A 17,120-nucleotide genomic window follows, 5' to 3' on the forward strand; every position below is an offset into this window, starting at 1 on the left:
GACTGCAAGGAGACCCAACCAGTCCATTCTAATGGAAATATGTCCTGAATTTTCATTGGAAGGACTGATGCTGAAGCTGAAACTCCAATACTTTGGCCACCTGATGTGAGAACTGACTCATTTGAAAAGGCTCTGATGCTGGGAATGATTGAAGGTGGGAAGAGAAGGGGACGACAGAGGATGAGATGGTTGAATGGTATCTCCAACTCAATGGACACGAGTTTGAGTAAACTCCGGGAGTTGGTGATGGACAGGGAGGTCTGGTGTGCTGCAGTCCATGGGGTCACAAAGAGTCAGACACGACTGAGCAACTGAACTGACTGAACGGAATACTGAGTCAGTCACTCTCAAGATCAACCATGGGCTTCTAGCTATCAATGGAAAAAATAATAATCTGAAAAATAGAGGCAGTTTTGGGGCTCCAGTTAGGTATTCTGAATTCCCAGTGTTATCTGAAATGGCACACTTTATAGCCCCTAGGGATAGAATCTAATTAGAGACAACAATATACAGACTGAGCTCAGGTCTCTCTAGTTTGTCTCTGCAATGGTATCTGCTGCCTCATAAGGTTTTGCACCAGTGGCAGCAACAAGCCAGGGTGAGGATTGCAAAGAAGTAGCTCTAAAATCCATGACTCTCCTGCCAGGCAATTCCACTAGGACCAGAATTCAGGTGATACTATTAAACTAAAAACAGTCACCCTGTATTTTTCTTAATTGCCTCTGAAACACATATTTCTAAGAAACTTTTATCTGTGAAGAAAAACATCATTAACTGCTGGAGATGGCTAATTTAAATTTTGAATTATATTACCCTCACGGTAAAACATGTGAAGGAGAAGTAAAGGAGAAACGGTTGACTGCCATTCCAGGTCTACCAAGATCAGCCTTTAGTTCCTCAAGTTGCCCACGGATTGAGCACCCTGGGAGAATCTCAAGAGGAAGAAGAACAGGAAGCAGTCTATGCTGTGCATGTGCAGGCCCCTACACAGTTGAAACACAGATCTCAGGAAACATTTCAATGAACTTCAGATTTTTGTATCTTTTCATGTGTAGAAAAGGACTAAAATCATTAACCTGAGATGTCTATTCTTTGTGATTAGAAGTAATATTTTGATGTTTGACATGTTTTTTCCTAGCAAAAAAAAAAAAAAAATCATATATATCCTGACTCCTCCCTTACCTCTTTGGAGCAGGTCCTCAGAACTCTGAGAGGCTGGTTTCCTGGGCTGTTTCCCTCAGTAAGGTCCCGGAATAAAATGTAATTCACAACTTTTACATTGTGTTTTTTACTTTTGTCAACAGATGATGTCACATGGTAAAGTATGTCAACAAAATTTAGGCTAGTTCTATCCTTCTAATTTAAAAAAAGCCCTCAACATAGTGCATTATACATGTAAATTATAAATCTGACATTTTAGCCCATGCTTTATAAGGTAGATAATAGTTCAAACTCCAAAGAGGTGACATGTTTCCACAATATGAATCACCAGTCATACTGAGAATTAGAGGAAGGTTTCAGGTACATGCCCACAATAATTGATGCAAACTAACTGCAAAATGTTCTAATATAAATGCCAGTGTTCATTGTGGTATCTGACTACAGCATCCATCCCCAGATATTAACTCTGCTTTTTTAGTTCTGCTTTTGCTTTTGATACAGATAGGAATGAAAATTCAAAAATATTTCAGAAGAATAAGAATATTTTGTTAGTGACCAAATTCTTAGGCTGTATAATTAAACTATATTTACACTTAGTCCATCTGAATTATAACAGAAATAATAGGATTCCTGCTGTACCGAATTACAGGATATTTTTTTTTTCCTGAGAAGAAATAAGTTTTAATTTCTAAAGCAGAATTACAGAAGTACATTTCTGCCTCTTTAATCACTCCAATGAAAGAGCAGAAATTCTTCCCAATGATGACTGCTCCAACATGGGTTCTTCATGTTTTATATTAAGAGAGATATACTTTTCATGTATGCAAGAAAAGGCACATTTATATATTTACAGGATGATGGGAAAGGTAATTATTTAGGGCAGTAGTGCCTCATCTTGGACTCTAATAGGCAATAATGGAGAAACCAAGGCTATGTATAATATTTTAGAAAAAATAATTCAGAAATATCACACTTCCTAATTTCAAACCCCATTATAGAGCTATAGCAATCAAAACAGTATGACACTGGTATAAAAACAGATATATAGGCCAATGGAACAGAATCATGAGCCCCAAGATAAACCCTTGCATGTGTGGTAAACTAATACTTGACAAGATCTAAGCGACTTCACTTTCACTTTTCACTTTCATGCATTGGAGAAGGAAATGGAAACCCACTCCAGTGTTCTTGCCTGGAGAATCCCAGGGACAGGGGAGCCTGGTGGGCTGCCGTCTATGGGGTCGCACAGAGTTGGACACGAGTGAAGCGACTTAGCAACAGCAGCAGCAAGAACACTCAGTGGAGTAAAGATAGCCTCCTGAAAAAAATGATCCTGGTAAAACTAAATAGTCATGTAAAAGAGAATGAAACTGAACCCCTATCTTACATCACTCACAAAACTTAACTCAAGATAGATTAAAGATAAATATAAAATCTTAAGCTATAAAGCTCCTGGAATAACACACAGGGAAAAATCTCCTCTTGGCAATGGTTTTATGGCTATGACATGAACAACACAAGCAATGAAAGCAAAGGTAAATAAGTACAACTACATCAACTAAAAAGTCTCTATACAGCAAGAGAAGCAGTCAACAAAACGAAGAGACAACCTACAAAATCAAAGAAAGTGTGTGCGAATCTGACATCTGTTAAGATGCTAATATGCAAAATGTATAAGGAACTTATACAACTCAAAGGCCAAAAAAAAAAATCGAACAATCCAATTAGAAAACGGCAAGACATTAATAGACATTTTTCCAAGAATATATTTAAATGGCCAACAATTACATCAAAAGGTCACTAATTATCAGGGAAATGTAAATCAAAACAACAATAAAATATTACCTCACACCAGTCAGAATGGCTATTATTAAAAAGACGAGATAGTGTTGATGAGGATGTGAAGAAAAGGAAGCCCTTGTGTACTGTTGGTGGCGGGAATATAAATTAGCGTAGCTGCTTGAGAGAGTAACTAACTGTGGACCTCCTGTTTCTTGTTATTGTACAGCCTAAGAATGGTTTTCACATTTTTTTTAATGGCTTAAAACAAATCAAAAGAAGCAGATTTTGTGGCACATGAAAAGTATATTAAATTCAAATTTCAGTGTCCATAAACTTTTATTAGAACATAGCCATGCTCATTTGCTTATGTATTATAAGCAAACCCAAAACTTTTACCCTCTAGGACTTGGCAGAGCAAGGTTACTGACCCCAGACCTTAGCAGATTGAACACCACTGGGAGGTAGGGGCTACAACAGACAAGTAAGGCAGTATAAGTAAATTCAAATAGCACAGGTGATATGATAAATTACTTGTTTGTTTGGGGGAAGAAAAATGGAAAAGAAAAAAGCTTACATGAGAGTCTAGGTAAAATGAAGTTTGGAAATTTCTACTAGGGGTTAGTGGGAGAGTGGTTCCAAGAGAAAGGGACAAAGGTTTGTACTCAGAAATGCCAATGCTGGTGTTTACCAAAAGAAAGCAAAGTTCAAAAAAATAGTAGAAAAATACTTACCCGTCACAGAGAAAATTATCAAAACATTGAATAAAATAAATGAATGAGAAGTCCTGAAATATTTCACTCTTTTAGAAATACCAGGCTGCTCCTGAGATGCATTGAATACACTTTAGTTTTTTGTCATCCATATGTACAAAGGAGTTGCTATCTTCCTTATATTAATAATTTTCTGATTCTTCACATGCGACCCCTGACCATTATGCATTTTGGAATCCAAAATGACCATATTTAGTCAGTTCAGTTCACTTCAGTCGCTCAGTTGTGTCCGATTCTTTGCGACCCCAAGGACTGCAGCATGCCAGCCAGGCTTCCCTGTCTTTCACTATCTCCCAGAGTTTTTGCAAACTCATGTCCTTTGAACTGGTGATGTCATCCAACCATCTCATCCTCTGCCACTCCCTTCTCTTCCTGCCTTCAATCTTTCTCCTCCTTTCTTCAATCCTTTCAGGGTCTTTTCCAATGAATTTGGCTTTTCACATAGTATTGGCATTTCAGCTTCAGCATCAGTCCTTCCTTCCAACGAATATTCAAGATTGATTTCCTTTAGGATGGACTGGTTGGATCTTCTTGCAGTCCAAGGGACTCCCAAGAATCTTCTCCAACACCACAGTTCAAAAGCATCAATTCTTCGGTGCTCAGCTTTCTTTATAGTCCAACTCTCACATCCATACATGATCACTGGAAAAACCATAGCTTTGACTAGACAGACTTTTGTTGGCAAAGTTATGTCTCTGTTTTCTAATACACTGTCTAGGTTTGTCTTAGTTTTTCTGACAAGAAGCAAGTTTCTCTTCATTTCATGACCATAGTCACTGTCCACAGTGATTTCGGAGCCCAAGAAAATAAAATCTGTCACTGTTTCCCCATCTATTTGCCATGAAGTGATGGAACTGGATGCCATGATTTTAGTTTTCTGAATGTTGGGTTTTAAGCCAGCTTTTTCACTCTCCTTTCACTTTCATCAAGAGGCTTTTTAGTTCTTCGCTTTTCTGCCAGAAGGGTGGTGTCATCTGCATATCTGAGGTTATTGATATTTTTCCCAGAAATCTTGATTTCAGCTTGTGAGTCATCCAGCCCAGCATGTCTCATGATGTACTCTGCATATAAGTTAAATAAGCAGGGTGACAGTATACAGCCTTGATGTACCCCTTTCCTAATTTTGAATCAGTCCATTGTTCCATATACAGTTCTAACTGTTACACTTTGTCTTGCATACAGTATTCTCAGGAGACAGGTAAGGTGGTCTGGTATTCCCATCTCTAAGAATTTTTCACAGTTTTTTGTGATCCATATACAATCATAAATAATAAAATATTGTATGTTATGCACATTTATATACATAAGTTGAAATTTGGCATTTTTGTTCATAATTTTATTTTTAAGACATTCATTTTGACAGCTCCACCTCAGTTTCACTGTTTAATAGTGATTGGTTCCCATTATAAAAATATCACATAATGCATTTATGTTATCTTACTGATTATACTTTTTATTGTTCCCTTATTTTCTCATACAAACCATTACTTCTATGAACATTTCCTAGTATGTCTCTTTCTGAACATATGTAAGGGTTTTCTAAGATTTATACTCCTAGGAATGGAATTTTGGGTTACATGGTATACACTTTCAAATTAGAACATAAAGCAGATAACTGTTCACAATGCTTCTACAGTTTTACACTTCCACCAGAGAAACTCTGTTTTCCCAAATCCTCAACAAGAGATCTTGTTCTGTTTTTTAAATTTTTAATTTTGATGCATACAAAATGACTCAATTTTCAATTATGATTTTCTCAGGGTATATGCCCAGTAGTGGGATTCCTGGGTCATATGGTAGTTCTATAGTGGTTGTATCAGTTTACCTTCCCACCAACAGTGCAAGAGGGTTCCCTTTAAGGAGATTTAATATTGTGAAGATGCCCATACTACCTAAAGCAATCTATTAATTTAATGCGATCCTTATCAGAATACCCATCATAATTTCCACAGAACTAGAACACACAATCCTAAAATTTATATGGAACCACAAAATTATCCAGAATAGCCAAAATAATCTTGAAAAAAAATAACAAAACTGGAGGTATCATGTTCCCTGACTTCAAGCTATATCACAAAGATACAGTAATCAAAATCGTATGGGACTGACACAAACAGAAAGTACAATGGAACAGAATACAGAGCCCAGAAACAAGCCCAAACACTTACAGCTCGTCTATGACAAAGGAGGCATGTCATATACAATGGATAAAAGATAGCCTCTTTGTAAATGGTGCTGGGAAAACTTGCCATCAACACATAAAACAATAATATTCGAACATTTTCCCACACCATATACAAAAGTAAATTCAAATGAGTTAAAGACCTAAGTGTAAGCCTGAAAACAAAACAAACAAACAAAAAACTCCTAGAAGAAAACATGCAGAACACTCTTTGACATAAATCATAGCAGTATTCTTTTGAGTCTGTCTCCTGAGGCCAAAGAAACAGAAGCAAAAATAAAATAGTCTTACCTAATTAAATATGAAAGGTTTTTCACAGCAAAGAAAACCGTTGACAGCCTACCAAGTGAGAAAAATACTTCCAAATGATATGGCCAATAAGGGGTTGATATCCAAAATGTACAATCATTTCATACAACTCAATACCAAAAAAACAAACAACCCAATTAAAAAATGGGCACAAGACCTGAATACACATCTTTTCCAAAGAAGACATGGATGGCCTAACAGCACATGAAAAGACGCTCAGTATCACTAATCACCAGAAAGATGAAAACCAAAACCACAGTGAGATATCACCTTGTACGTGTCAGAATGGCTATCATCAAAAAGTCTACAAAGAACAAATGCTGGTCAGGGTGTGGATAAATGGGAACTCTTAACACACTGTTAGAATGCAAAGGGGGGCAGACCCTGGGAAGACAGTATGTTGGTTTCTAAGGAAAGCTAAACATAGAACTACCATGTAATTCAATAACTCTTCTTGATATATATCCAAAGGAAAAAAACAAAACAACAAATCACTAATTCAAAAAGATACCTTCACCCAGTGTTCATAGCAGTACTATTTACAACAACCAAGATATGGAAGCAGGGGCTTCCCCAGTGGTCCAATATTAAGACTCTGAGCTTCCAATGAAGGGGGCCCACGCTCAATCCTTGGCCAGGGAACAAGGTCCTGAATGCCATAATAAATAAAAAATAAAATAACTATACTATTTTTTTAAGATATAGAAGCAAACTAGGTTTGTATCAACAGATAAATGGATAAAGAGTATGTGTATGTATGTACATACATATATACCATGAGGGATCACTCAAGACCTAAAAAAGAATTCTGTCATTTGCAAAAACATGAATAGACCCAGAGAATATTATGCTTAGTGAAATAAGTCACAAAGAGGAAGGCAACTATTTTATGTTAGCACTTATACGGGATTTGAAACAAACCAAAGTCATAGAAAAAGGATCTGATTTGATCAGGGGCAATTAAGATGGTCAAAGACACAAACCTCCAGTCATAAGATATAAAAGGACTGGGGATGTACACCGCATGATGACTAGTTAGCACTGTGTCACTGAGAGTTAAGAGGGAAGAGCCTAAGAGTTCTCAGCATGAGGAAGAAACGTTGGCTCTTTCTTTGTTTTTCTTCCTTCCTTCCTCTTTCTTATCTGTATTAGATGACGAATGTGGCTGTGGTAAACTTACTGTGGTAACCACTACACCATATGTGTGACTCAAGGCATCACACTCCACACCTTAACCTTACACAGGGCGTGCTGTGCCCAGCTGTGTCTGACTCTTTGTGATCCCCTGGACTATTGCCTGCCAGGCTCCTCTGGTCATGAAATTCTCCAGGCAAGAATACTGGAATGGGTTGCCATTTCCTACTGCAGGCCATCCTTTGTGTCTCCTGCCTTGGCAGGCAATTTCTTTACCACTGCGCCACCTGGAGCCCAACCTTATACAGTACTGTGTGTCAATTATATCTTAAAGCTGGGGGAAAAGGGGAATAAACTCTTAGTGCTTAAAAGGAAAATGTTCTGTTAATAAACCAAAACTTGATACTTTTCTAGACTATATATGTAAGGTTAAATGCTAAATGTTAAATCAAGAAAGCATCAATCTAGTTTACATAAGAATCCAGAGAAGAAAAAGATTGAAGAGGCAGGATAGTCATAGGTATTAAGACTTTGGTGAAAATGCAACTTCAAGAGCACAAATAAACTCTTATCAATTCTAAAACATAAGCACTCTGCTGAAATACCAGGTATTGTTGTTTAGTCACTAAGTTGTGTCCAACTCTTTTGATCCCATGGACTGTAGCCTGCCAGGCTCCTCTGTCCATGGGATTTCCCAGGCACAAATACTGGAGTGGGTTGCCGTTCCCTTCTGCAGGGATAGAAACTTGTCTCTTGCATCTCCTGTGTTGGCAGGTGGCTCCTTTACCACTGAGTCACTACGGAAGCCCAATATTAAGTAGGCTTTGCTTAAAAATATCCCTTCAGGCAAAATCAAGCACCCAAAATAATGAGGCTGATGGAGAAAATACTGTAGAAGTGAACCATTCAAAAACCTATGCAACTTTGTAACCACAGCCCTAACAAAAATAATCACAATCTTAATGAATTTTAGCTTAGCTAAATCTCTGTAGCATTTTCACCCTGCATCACAGTCAATCAATTCTTTAAGTTTTAAGGTTGGGGCTCACCTCCTTCCTTTGAGAAGTAGTTCCTTGAGGGCACCAACTGTCAACAGAAAACAGTTTCATCAAAAATTTAAATTTAAAATCTGGTACTTAAAAATGTCTTTGCAGCTTCTTCATCTGCAGTTGCAGCTTCACTGGATACAGTAACACTCTAGAAAGCGTACTGATCCTCGATGGCGTTAAAATACTCAAAACTGATTACAAAGAAAGGTATTTCAATAGGATTTTTAGCTGGCCTTTTTTGTTAAGACTAAGGTTTTCTCATTAACATTGAGAAGCTTCCACTGATTGTTTCAAAAGCTGCTAAACTGGTGTTAACCAGTGACTTTGGGGTTATATTTTCTCTATCAGTCCTCTGTGAACTAGTTTGCGGCATAGAAACACATGTTCCATTGTAGCAGAATATTATATGCAAGTTGAAGTCTTAACACTACTCTCCAAATTGTTATAATCTTTACTATACTTTTACTATACTTATGCAAAAAATACATATATAGATATTTACACATAAACACAGAAACATACTACAAGTTCCTTCAAAATGGATCAGGATATTATTGTTTTATCTTATCTCCTCATTGCATAAATTTTCAAATAATATTTTTAGACAATAGAATACTAAGAAAGAATATAAATACCCTGCAATTATTGACCTGTAATTCTAGGAAAACCTATACTGTACATTGGCGTTTAAAATCCTACATACATTAAAAACATAAGAGAAACACTTTATAAGAATGTACTTTATTATGAAAATACAAATCCCTACAGAGTACATTTCTACTACTTTTGCAAACATCACATGTGATTTTCCTTTTCTGAATGTAGCACAGCAACAGATCTTGTAGAATCTTTAAAGGAAAAACTTCTGTTTTCACATTGTGATCCTCAGATATTCTACCATCCTGTTGGTTCAAACAGAAAACAGTCAAGTTTCACATAAAGGCAAGTTTATAGATTTTCATAAATGCATGTTAAAGCTAGGTAGAAAAACGTATAGGAAGATATGAACACTCCCTGCTTCACATTTCCTTCTGCCAGCCAAGACCACGAATAGGGCCATGTCTGCCCTTACACACAGGGTCACTGGCTAATATGAATAACAAAGGAGAGATTTTGCCAGTTGTTCATTCTCCCAAGAGAACAAAAGAAACATTGTAGAGAAGATTTTGTTTCATAACAACTTTATTTTTTAATAGTTGGAAAATTGCTATATAATTTGGATAGGTATTAAATCATGTATGAAATAATTATATCAACATTTTTCTATTGAAACACATTTAAGCTTAAGAAAAACTCCACAAATGGTTGGCACATTTTCTGCATTCAGATTTGAATATTTATTTAAGTGAAATGATTATGATTAATCATAAAATTAAATATAAAAACACAAATATGGATATCAACTGAGTATCAGTAGTCTTTACCAATAAAATTCAAGTCACGATATTAAATAAAACAGAGAAGTATATGACCATATTGAATTTCATGTCTACTAATAGTAAAGAAGCGTGAAAATATGTATCGTAAACTGGCCAATTGACTGTTTGGATAAATTTTCTGAGAAAACCTTTCCATTACCAAATAAAGGAAAAATGTTAATTTTTAAATAGTTTGACATGTCTCCTTTTGGAGAGCAAATATGACTTTCATGTAAATATTTATTATACAAACTGGATTGGCACATCTAGTCTTATTTTGAAAATTATTTATAAATATGCACAGCCCAGATGAAAAGTAGCAAGAATAAACTATATGAAACCTAAATAATTCTACATAAAAAAGTGAAAGTGTTAGTTGCTCAGTTGTCTCTGACTCTTTGCGACCCCATGGAGTGTAGCCCTCCAGGCTCCTCTGTCCATGGAATTCTCTAGGCAACATTACTGGAGGGGGTTGCCATTTCCTTCTCAAGGGGATGTTCCCAACCCAGGGATTGAACTGGGGTCTCATTTCTGGCAAAGACTGAGGGCAAGAGGAGAAGGGGATGACAGAGGACGAGATGGTTGGATGGCATCACCAACTCAATGGACATGAGTTTGAGCAAGCTCTGGGAGACGGTGAAGGACAGGGAAACCTGGCGTGCTGCAGTCCACGGGGTCACAGAGTCAGACATGATTTAAAGACTGAACAACTCCCTCATTGCAGGCAGATTCCTTACTATCTGAGCCACCAGGGAAGCCCAATCCTACATAACCAAAGACCAATAATGAATATATAAGACATCACTGCAGTCACAATTAACTTATGTGTATTTCTACTTCCACTTCATCTTTTTCTTTCAAAGTATGACCTTTCTATTGAAAGTATTAAATATGTGTGATATCTTTTAAAAGTGCAAAACACAGACTATATTATTATTTTATGCTCAAAATAATAAAACTTATAAGATCACATGAACTTATTAAACATGTAGTTATATTAAATTATTTTAAATTTTATTAATATCTAATAATATCCCATTGATAGATTGACAAATGTGTAATTCTTACATAATGTTGATTCTTTTCTTTCATTTTTTTTAACTCTTGGATTCTTCACAACTGTAGGCAAGGCATCGCTATTTTCCTGTGGTAGATTTCCATATAGGCCCAATGCAACAGCATTGAAGAAAATAGTAGCTACTTTGCAAGTAAAACCTGAATTTGAAAAAAAAAAAAAATACAGTCATCAGATGCATCAATTTATGTAGAGCAAAATGTTTATGGAAAGAAAGATATTTACCAAAGAAAAGGTGAACATATTTCATCTCTAAAGTTACCAATTTTCCAATTGTAGAATGTAATTAATGTCATAAACTTATATCAAGTTACTTAAAGGAAAATTTGTTTAAATGTTTGTAAAACCTTTTAGATTTCTTAAATGTATAGCCAAAGAAAAATGCAATAGTGTATTACTATTTCACAGAATGTATTAACTCTAAAACATAAAAATACATTTCTACTTTCAAAACTAATTATCAGTGGAAACTGGAACCTTTCAAAGGCATTTCATGCAACTTTACTCTTTTTGAAATATATATAATTTTCTAAATACCAACAGAAACATTTTAGAAAAACTAATTGACTATGTTTAAGTTTTTAAATTCATTTTCATTTTTCAAGTTTCATAAAAGTACAAGCATTATATCAAAGTACTTGAAATTTGGATGCAAATAACCCCGTTAAAGTAAAAATATTTCACAGCAACAATATCAGTTATAGTGGTTTCAAAGATAAAATAGGAAACATTAGTGAGTCTATATCATTTGTAATGATACATTTCAAACATTTATTTATAACAGCTGAACATGGAAAACAGTTTAAATATCCATTAATAAGAGCATGAATAAACTGTAGCATATTCAAAAATGAAATGGTATTCAGAAATTTTTAAAAAGCACAAACTACTGCATAGAGTAACATGGATGAATCTCCCCAAAGTGCAATATTAAGCAAGACAGGTGAAATCTGCCCAGCCCTCAGCATATATTCTATTCCATCTGCATAATTTCTAGAACAGGCTAAACCAATGTATTGTAGTAGAAATATGAAAAGGGTTTATTTGTGGAGAAGGAAAATTGACTCGAAAAGGGCATAGGATAAATTTCTATAGTTTTTTTGGATGCAGCTTGCACAGGTGCACCCAATTATCAAAAGCCATCACATGGAACACCCAAGACCTTGCCATATGAACACCTATGTTAATCGTAGGCTAACTGAATCTTATTTTTTTAAAAAAGAGTACCACTTGATACATTTTTACAAACTAAATAGTGTGACCAGCATCTGGATGAAGAAAACTAAGCATTGCCAACACACCAGAAACCCTTCTCATATTTCCTCAAAGTCACTGATGACAAAAGTTTAATTTTATTTGCTTTTGAAGAATATTTATAGCAGGTTAAAATTCTGTAAGTGGAGTCATACAATGCATATTCATTTGTGTCTAGTTTCTTTCCTGCAACATTATGTTTATGATTCATATTTTATGAAGTTGTGTGCTTTTAAATTTCTGTTTCATATATTCCATTGTTGATGTTATCACAATTTATCCATTCCATTGTTTTATGACTATATATATATATTTAGCTTTCAGCATCTGTTTAAGCCTCACATTTTAGATTAACTACTTAATATTATAAAGGTGAATGCACAGCCTGATAACTGGGAATCTAAATGACATAGATTTACTCATTATTTATGTAACAAAATTTTATATGCACCAGGAGCTTTTAGACTATAGAATCTGACCTTACAAACTAGCTTACATAGAAAACATAGTTACTCTTTACTCATGTGTCCTAACCTAGAAAGTGTTGCACCAATGCTTTTTAAGATGTTCTTAAAACAGATGAGCTCTTAACACAAGCTTAACAAATCTGAAGCACCACTCTAGAAATACAAACCCATGAATAGAAAAATTGTTTTAGCAGAAACAGGTTATGAGCAACTCTTACCAAAGTAGTACTACAGGGAGTTACAGTGTTGACCCAAAGAAGACACTGGTTTCTCATTAAGCTTTTCATTAATGGGTCTCAAATTCCATGACAGATTTTTGGTCAAGTTGTTTTCTTTAAAAAGTACTGATTTTAAGAACTAATAACTTAAACTGCCACACACAAAACATATGGTCCACAAAGATTCTCCTTTCCTTCTGAAGGTTTTATGATGCATTGTTATCATTAACCAGTATTTTGCTATTAAACTTAAATGGCCTATTGAGACAAACAGTTCTGAGACCGTTCTTCCACCACTGATTAAGACTTGGGGTGGCAGGTACTGGGGATAACATTCATCCAGCCTTCTGAGCGTTCTGGGCAGACTTGGTGACCTCGCCAGCTCCAGCTGCCTTCTTGCCCACTGCTTTGATGACACCCACAGCAACCGTCTGTCTCATGTCACACACAGCAAAACGGCCCAGGGGAGGAAGTCAGAGAAGCTCTCGACACACATGGGCTTGCCAGGAACCACATCAACAACGGCAGCATCGCCGGATTTCAAGGATTTAGGGCCATCTTCCAGCTTTTTCCAGAACAACGATCAATCTCCCCCTTCAGCTCAACAACCTTGCAAGCAATGTGAGCTGTGTGACAGTCCAGCACAGGTGCATATCCTGCACTGGATGGTTCAAAATAATCAGCTGAGCTGTGAAGCCAGCGGCTTCCATTGATGGGTCATTTTTGCTGTCACCAGCCATGTTGCCATGACGAACATCTTTGACAGACACGTTCTTGACATGGAAGCCCACATTGTCCCCAGGAAGGGCTTCACTCAGTGCTTCATGGTGCATTTCTGAAGACTTCACTTCAGTGGTTACATTGACTGGAGCAAAGGTGACCACCATGCCAGGTTTGAGAACAGCAGTCTCCATATGACCCACAGGGACAGTACCACCAATCTTATAGACATCCTGGACGCGCAAACACAAGGGTCTATCAGTTGGATGAGTTGGTGGCAGGATGCACTCCAGAGCTTCAAGCAGGGTGGTCCATGGGCACCCTGGACGGGTGCCATCCTTACGGGTGACTTTCCATCCCTTAAACCATGATGGCCTGTTAGCACTTGGCTCCGGCATGTTGTCACCATTCCAGGCAGAAATTGGCACAAAAGCTACTGTGTCAGGGCTGTGGCCAATTTTCTTAATGTAGGCGCTGACTTCCTTAATAATTTCCTCGTATCTCTTCTGGCTGTAGGGTGGCTCCGTGGAATCCATTTTAACTCCAACAATTAGTTGTTTCACACCCAGAGTGCAAGCCAGAAGGGCATGCTCATGGGTCTGCCCACTCTAGGAGATGCCAGCTTCAAATTCACCAGCACCAGCAGCAACAGTCAGAACAGCACAGTAAGCCTGGGAGGCGCCTGTAACCACGTTTTTGATGAAGCCTCTGTGTCCGGGGACATCAGTGATGGTAACACAGCACTTGCTGGTCTCAGATTTTCACAGGGAGAGAGAGCAATGGTGATACCATGCACGGTCAGCTTTCAGTTTGTCCAAGACCCAGACGTACTTGAAGGAGCCCTTCCACCTCAGCAGCCTCCTTCTTGAACGTTTCCACTGTTCTTTTGTCGATCCCGCCGCATTTGTAGACCAGATGGCCAGTCACAGAAGACCTCCCTGAATCTACGTGCCCAATGAAGACACAACAGTGTTGATGGGGGTCTTTTCCTTTTCCATTTTTGGTTAGGTTTAATGGTGGTTTTCAAGACACTTGTGTCCTGGCGGCAAATCCGTTGTGAAAGAGTTTTACGACTCTTTGATTATCCACTTTTCTAAAGAGTTCTTTCCAGTGTTTTGTTCACTTTTCTATTAAGTTATATATCCTTTATTTATTGTTGTTCTGTGGGAGTTTTAAAAAAAATGTCTTGGACATTAGTTTTTTCAGCTTTTTACTTTTTCCACTGTCTTCTAACATTGTGGTTGTCTTTTCTGTCTCTCAGTTGTTCCTTTGGGTGATCAAATTTTATTAATTTTAATTAATTTTATAGCTTGTGCTTTTTGTATCCTTCTTTATGCAGTCTTTTCCTACTTCAAGGTTGTGAATATATTCTACTGTTAATCTCTCACACTTAGATCTTCAGTGCATCTAGAAGTGATTTTTGTATATAACATAAGGTAGGGATCAAGATACATTTTTTCAGATATGGAGATATAAAGTAATCTATTACCCTTTACTTAAAAAGCCACCTTTTTATGCCCCTAGTGTCTCCTTTGTCATTATCAGATGAGTGTGCAAGTGTGGGTTTATTTCTGGGTTCTCTACTCTGTTCTATTGGTTAATGTGCGGACACTCACACTAATACCCTTTTGTATTGATTATTACAAGTTGATAGTAGGTTTTGATATCTGGTGGCATATACCTTTCAATTTTGTTTCTTCTTCAAGATTCTTTGGATAGATCTTAGCACTTCAGCTCCCCATATGAATTTCAATTCCCTTGTCAATTAAAAAATTTCCTTCTGGGATTCTGTGACCACACCAAGGCTATAAATTAATTTAGGAGAGGTGGCACTTTTAAATCTTCCTATCTGTAAGAATGATACATTTGTTTCATTTATTTAGGTTATAATTTCCCTCAAATAAATTTTATATTTGTCCATGTAGAGGTTTTATAAAACTTGCAACAAAATTTTTCTTGGTACTTGATTTTTTAATGTTACTGTATTTTTTAGATTATTTCTGTATTTGGTTGTGCACATGATTTCTGTGTATTGATTGTATACTAAGCAACTTTACTAAATTCATGTATTAATTCTAATATACTGTGTTTCTTAATTTGAGTGCTAATGATACATATGCTCACTTTATAAAAATGTGTTCAGCTATACATTTATAACATGTGTTCTTTCTTTATATTTTCTATAAAAATTTTACCAAAAAAACTCAAACTTGACGAAGTTGCTTGATGAATTTCCTTGCTACCAAGGAGAACTGGCAGACTGATAAAATACATAATTCCTAACTTTTTTGAGTGATAAAACTTTTGAGGATCTGATGAGTGCCACAGTCTTCCTCCATAGCAGATTCATGGCTGTACAAACAGAATTTTAGGATTTCAAAAATACACAAAGTTTAATGTGGGCTCCCAGGGTTCCTGGATCCCTCTTGAATAAGTTTTGCCCTAGAATAGTGGTGTGCATAGAACTTTCTGTGACAATGGCCTGTCCTACAGAGGGACTGGATGTTTAATTGCATTAGATTAACAGAAAACAGCTTTATATGTGATGCAGCATTTCAAATACATAAATTCCATAGTAATTTAGTTTCTAAAATATTTTGTATATAATAACATAAAGTTTAATAATTAAAGTATACACTTGTTCTTAGTTTATTATGACTATGCCTTACTCCAAACAGCCATAAGTTTTAAGAAAACAATTTTACTTCTTGACATTCTTCAATAGATATCACTTACATACTGCTACCGATAGGTAGGCCATTTTTGTCTTGTAATAGATCCAACAATTTCCAGTGCTTCCACAGCGCTCAGTATCCCGAAAGATGCAAGAAGTTTCTTTTATTATTTTAAAAAGTACTGGTCCAGGTAGAGTCCCTATCAAAAATGCAATGATGATAAATTCTCCATGAAAACACTGTAGGCTGGAATCAGAATGATTTTTATCCCAAACTTAAACTTACATACTTAGTCATCATCACTCTAAACATACCATTTTAAATTATCTAAGAATTTATTTTTTAATAGGATTGTTAAAAACTGAAAGCACAATTGTGTTTTTGAAAATTCTTATTCTTGTAGATATTAAAAAAAAAACTAGCAGATTCTCATCTTCTTAGAATGGTATGCATACTCTTATTTAGTTCAGTGGTCCTCAACCTTTTTGGCATCAGGGACCAGTTTCGGGGAAGACAGTCCTCCCACAGATGGCGGCAGGGGGTGGGGTATGACTCAAGCACATGACATTTCCTACGCCACCACTGATCTCACAGGAGGCAGAGCTCAGGTGGTCATGCGAGCAATGGAGTATAACTGCAAATACAAAAGAAACTTCGCTTGCTCACCTGCCCCTCATCTCCTGCTGTGTGGCCCGGTTCCTAACAGGCCACCAAACAGTACTGGTCCATGCCCTAAGGGTTGAGGACCCCTGATCTAGTTGACATCTCAACATTTTTGTTATTTTATGAATTAAATGTTTAGGAGGAAGTATTTAAAACAGAGATTCTAAATACTGATTTTGTGAATCCAATGTACCTCCCAAAAGATTTAAAATTCTGAAATTTTCAATGACTGAAAAATTAGTT

The 17,120-nt window shown here is 36.5% G+C and overlaps 1 protein-coding gene across 1 annotated transcript in view; it reads right to left on the bottom strand.

Moving 5' to 3' along the window:
• Positions 1–13,154: 13,154 nt before the first annotated feature.
• The window catches only part of SLCO6A1 (solute carrier organic anion transporter family member 6A1), a 98,077-nt gene continuing 94,111 nt past the window's right edge, over positions 13,155–17,120 (bottom strand). Inside the window, 6 exon segments of the mRNA XM_068981131.1 lie at positions 13,155–13,291; positions 13,294–13,389; positions 13,392–13,481; positions 13,484–14,147; positions 14,371–14,483; positions 16,276–16,413. Of these exon segments, the coding sequence (XP_068837232.1) occupies positions 13,155–13,291; positions 13,294–13,389; positions 13,392–13,481; positions 13,484–14,147; positions 14,371–14,483; positions 16,276–16,413 (1,238 nt within the window).

This window comes from Capricornis sumatraensis, chromosome 9, assembly GCF_032405125.1.
Source record: "Capricornis sumatraensis isolate serow.1 chromosome 9, serow.2, whole genome shotgun sequence".
Lineage (NCBI taxonomy): Eukaryota > Metazoa > Chordata > Mammalia > Artiodactyla > Bovidae > Capricornis > Capricornis sumatraensis.